Source organism: Rhagoletis pomonella, unplaced genomic scaffold (genome assembly GCF_013731165.1).
Source record: "Rhagoletis pomonella isolate Grant_MI unplaced genomic scaffold, Rhpom_1.0 Rhpom_scaffold_00008, whole genome shotgun sequence".
Lineage (NCBI taxonomy): Eukaryota > Metazoa > Arthropoda > Insecta > Diptera > Tephritidae > Rhagoletis > Rhagoletis pomonella.
In genome coordinates this window covers 46,234,253-46,238,961 of record NW_023458562.1, presented here as the reverse complement: position 1 = coordinate 46,238,961, position 4,709 = coordinate 46,234,253, and the positions used below count along the sequence as shown (strand labels likewise).

The following is a 4,709-nucleotide window of genomic DNA, read 5'->3' as shown; positions in this document are numbered from 1 at the left end:
ATTCACCTAATACCAAATCAAAATCATCGTTTTCATTTACCCAACAGGTGTGTTTCTAAGCGCGTGTATATACATATGTAAAAAGTATATTTGTGTTCAGCACATGCATACATACATTTGTATGTACATTCATATGCATCCGACCAAGGGCAAGAGAAGCGAATTGAATTGAATTTTTTCATAAATTACGTTTTATTATTAATTTTTTCCCTAGTTTGTTTAACATCCTATCGATTCTGCCTTCTTTCTATTCAAACCAGTTAAGCCAAAACTTCTCAGTGGGAAAAGCAGTAACGCATTACACGCGTGATAAATAATGTAATGTATTTCTTATGAGTTCTAGATTCTATTATTGTTTAATACATATGTAACCAGTATTTTGATGTATCCAAAAAGTCACAAAAAATCGCATTCATTCCTGCATTACTGGTAAGCAAAATTAAATGCCCCACTTTTCTTAGGACGGACATCGCCGTGGGAAAAATAATGCATTTTCGAATGTGAAAACGGTTGTTTTCCTGATTATTTTTTCAATTATCATATATTACATTTTCCCACAGGGTTTGTGTACCACTGATGCCTAGGAGAACGTACAACTGCGTGCAAAATAATAACTAGTGCGACATTTTCACTAATTTTGACATTTTTCTTTTGTTTGTTTAATGTTTACTAATTTTTAAAAAAAGTATAAACGGTATTTTGTAGCCACTTGAAACTTGCACTTTATTATACATGCTAAAACTGCATTTTTTGTATTTTTTATAATTTTGCACAAAGTTTGCATGTATGTATGTACGTATGTACATATATGGTTTTTATTAGATATTGAGCTATACTTTTATAAAGAAAATTACTCAAGGAGGCTCAATATTTTTATTATGTTTTGCACAATTGTATTTATGTATGTATATATATTTGTTTAGATAACTACGCATATATATGTATATGTATCCTTACATATATATGCACATTCGCATATATGTATCTATATGTAATGTAAATAAAAGGAATGGAAGCATGGTGAATGCAATGTATCAAAAATCATATGTCTGCTTTAAAGCGACGAAAGTCAAGAGCGGAAACAACGGCGTGCGCATAACAGATAAACAAATACCCAAAAGTCTCTTGTCAGCTATACCAAACAAGATGGTGTATATATGTATTTATGTACATATATACTGCATACATATTTACATATGTATATACATATATATGTATATATACGAAATACATATTCGTTCATACATAAAATATATGTATGTGTAAGAAGCAGCAGATAAGTAAAAACAAACTCAGCTGAGGCGAGCTAAAGCAATTGAGGTAGAGGAACAGCCGATCAGATACGTAACGAGTCGGACATTGATATACAGCCCCACCTTCAGGGCTGCCAACTACTATATTTAGCTATGAAGTGCCATATTGAGGATAAAAAAGTGCCAAAATGTGCCAAATAGAAAAATAAAATTGTCAAAAAAGGCGTCACTGTTTTTAATTATTCCCATTTAGCATTAAAATTAGAAACTTATTCCTAAAACCAAAGTCCAATGCCAAAGTAAGATAAACTAGTTGTAGTATACACTATGTAATGTATTGAAATACTACTATTTTTCAAAAGCGCAATTTTGGCACTTTGTGTCAAATTAAAAAATTAAGTGCCATTTGAAGTACAATAGGGCCAAAAATGGCACGGTTGGAGCTAAATTGGCAGCCCTGCCCACCTTACGTCCCTTGATAAAAAAAAAATAAATAAACGAAAACAATCGCACTCACAGTTCACATTCACTACGAATTGAAGAGTCCACAACACAAACACGAATACATACATACATATCACCTAACCATGATTTTCCACCACCATCAATAACAAAGAGGAACACCCAAAAAACAACCACAATTGCTCAGCAAGTCACAAAAACTATGACAACTGAATTCTGTAGACTTTCATCCATTACAACTATTTTAATTCGGCTTTTCTGTGTTGAAAGGCACTTAATTACTATTTTGTGTACTTTGTTAAAATTTTTTGTTAAACAGAATAATATTTCAATTATGCCTTTAAGCGCCAATCTTTCATTTAAGTGTTAAATTTTTGGTAAGACCGTAAATTAGTGCTCAAAAATCAAAATATGTTAAAATGAGATATGCTGTTTTACCAAAAAAAACCCAAATACTACGGCTCTTATGTATTAATGGATCTTCCCCAGGCATTATACACAGTAGAGAGAGGGAGTAGATAGCCAATACAATACAACGGGAATCGCGATAGTGGCACCATAGCGTTGACACACAGCTGATCTTGCCTACTTTTGTCCAAGTGATTCTAGTTTTGTTGAAACTATTATAGTACACAAATAAAAAGTGTATCCATGTGTACGTAAGTGGATGTATGTATACGAGAAGGAAAGTTTTGGGTTTGTTGTCGTTCATGAGCTGGCAGCGTGTTTGCATTGTGAACTTTCTGCGTCTTAATAAAACCAATTTAGTTTATATACCCAAATAAGCACTATAGAATATGTAGGTATGCTTAAGCACAAATGTTTTACATATGTACGTACAGCCACGTTTGTTTCTTTCTTTTGGAGATTATTTTACCTTGATGGTTTTATCGGCATTTAGGACATTCGTATGTTAAAGTTGCTGATTCGAGCAAGATAGGCTTGCATTTTTTAATTTATTTTATTTTTTAATCAAATTAAAAAGGTAATGCAAAAAATAAAAAATATAAATAAAAAAATAAAATGTTCCACCCACTACCCATTTTCACAATTTTGTGCAAAATTATTAGGTACTCACCTGATACATAGCTGTCTTCGGCAAATCCAAGCAAACAGCACAACATAAAATCCCTCCCAGACGATACTCGAGCTTTTCGTGTTGCGATGCACTATTACCACTGCCCGAGGATGTGCTCGGATGATCGAGCATTTGCTTCTTAGATGGTGGCTCACCACTGTCCACTTTACCCCCACCAACACTAGACGAATTACTACCACCCCCAACACCACTTCCAATCACTCCACTATTAACTAAACTTGTATTTTCACTAGTTGTAGTATCCATTGTTATGGATCCCGCATTGTTGACTGAACTCGAGGATGTACCTGCGCTGCCACCATTACCTCCACTAACAGCACCAGCAACGGGTTGTGATTGTTGCTGTTGTTGCTGGAGATTTACTTGAGCGCTGCTGCTTTCGCCGAGCAGCTCATTGGACGCTAATAGTGGTATAGAATTTAGGCTCATGCTACTGGCACCTGAAGACGATTGCTGCACAACAGCACTTGATTCAACGTCAGCCATTTTCTCCTAAAGTGGTGCTTATTATATTCTTTTAATTTTTTTTTTTGCCTTTCCACCAAAGTCCGCCTTTTATTACAAGCTTTTATTTGTTTATTGTTATTATTTGATGCACGAACACCAATCTGACCTCCACCAAATGAATTTTCGCTCAGATACGAAAGTCTTCCTCCTGTCTGCCCCCCCTTTAATCGATTTTTCAGTTTATGATTTTGCGTTGCCTTAAATTTTTCCTTTGCTTGCGAATGGGTTTCTTTTTCACTTCTTTTCTTTAAATTTTGCAAATCTTATTAAAACAATTCTTAATTTTACGGATGGTTCCCTTTTTGTTTAAACTTTTCCGTTTGAAAATTTCTGAATTTATCCAAACCCAAAAGTAAAAATTGATATAAAACGAATCCAATTGCTGCTATATTCCTTTTTCTTTTGGAAATAGTACAAATAAACCGAGCCGTTGTCAATATCGTCTTTATCGGGCGAATTCAACTCAAAGAATGAATAGGAAGAACAAAGGGGCAATGATTTTATTTCTTCCAAATCACCAGTGTTGCGCTTTTGGTAATGAGACTAGTGCGTTAAATTACAGATTACAAGTTAGAAAATATCGAATATTATGCACACAAGGTGTTCAGGTAAAAACCTTCTGCAGTTTTATTTGCTTGAATAGTATAAAATTAATGCTTAATGCTTGTCTTAAATGAAATCTCATTGCTTAAACCAAAAAACCTAAATATAGATTTCTAGATAGATTTACGTTCTTTGTCTCGGCGATGAATTTCTAATCAGAACTTCTATTAACTGGGTGGCAGCACCGCAAACAGCTGGAGAGCGAATGAACCATAAAGCAACATAGCGATTGGGTGGATTACCAAAACAAAACAAAAGATTGCATAAACTTATTTGACTTTTGCAAAAGAATTAACATTTTCTCGCATTCTTGTTCGTAGCGTCGAAGCGAGCGGTTCAGTGGTTTTGGCGTATTATCAAGCAGGTGTTTTCTATTGCGGTTTATTTGCAAGTGGTGACTTTGTTCTTTTCATTTGTAAAGGTTCTTGTATTTAATTTTGTAATAATCATATATAAACTAAAATTGTAACAAAGAGTTTGTGACTAGTGGATTAAGCTATTTAAAACTATTGTGGCTGTAATTTGGACTTTTTAGGTAAGTCTGGAAGCTGTAGTATTTGCAAGCTAGTGGTTAGCGGTAAATTTAAAAAACATGGAGGGCGCTTCGGCGTCGTTAGGGTTGCCTTCCATGGCCGGCAAAACGCTTGTGCAAGAGCCTGCCATGTTAGGCAAGATCGGTAAAGTTAAGAAAAAAAGAGAAAGAAAAAATTTACTAAACTCGAACAAGAGAAAGAAGGATAATTCTAATGAGTTAATTGAAGAGTTCACTGAATCGGAGGAAGACA

General features: G+C 34.4%; 1 protein-coding gene across 1 annotated transcript; it reads right to left on the bottom strand.

Moving 5' to 3' along the window:
• Positions 1–2,756: 2,756 nt before the first annotated feature.
• Positions 2,757–3,476, bottom strand: LOC118744984 (cysteine and histidine-rich protein 1 homolog). Its single transcript, XM_036478465.1, has one exon. The coding sequence runs from the start codon at positions 3,298–3,300 to the stop codon at positions 2,782–2,784; it is 519 nt and encodes a 172-aa protein (XP_036334358.1). The 5' UTR covers positions 3,301–3,476; the 3' UTR covers positions 2,757–2,781.
• Positions 3,477–4,709: the final 1,233 nt, after the last annotated feature.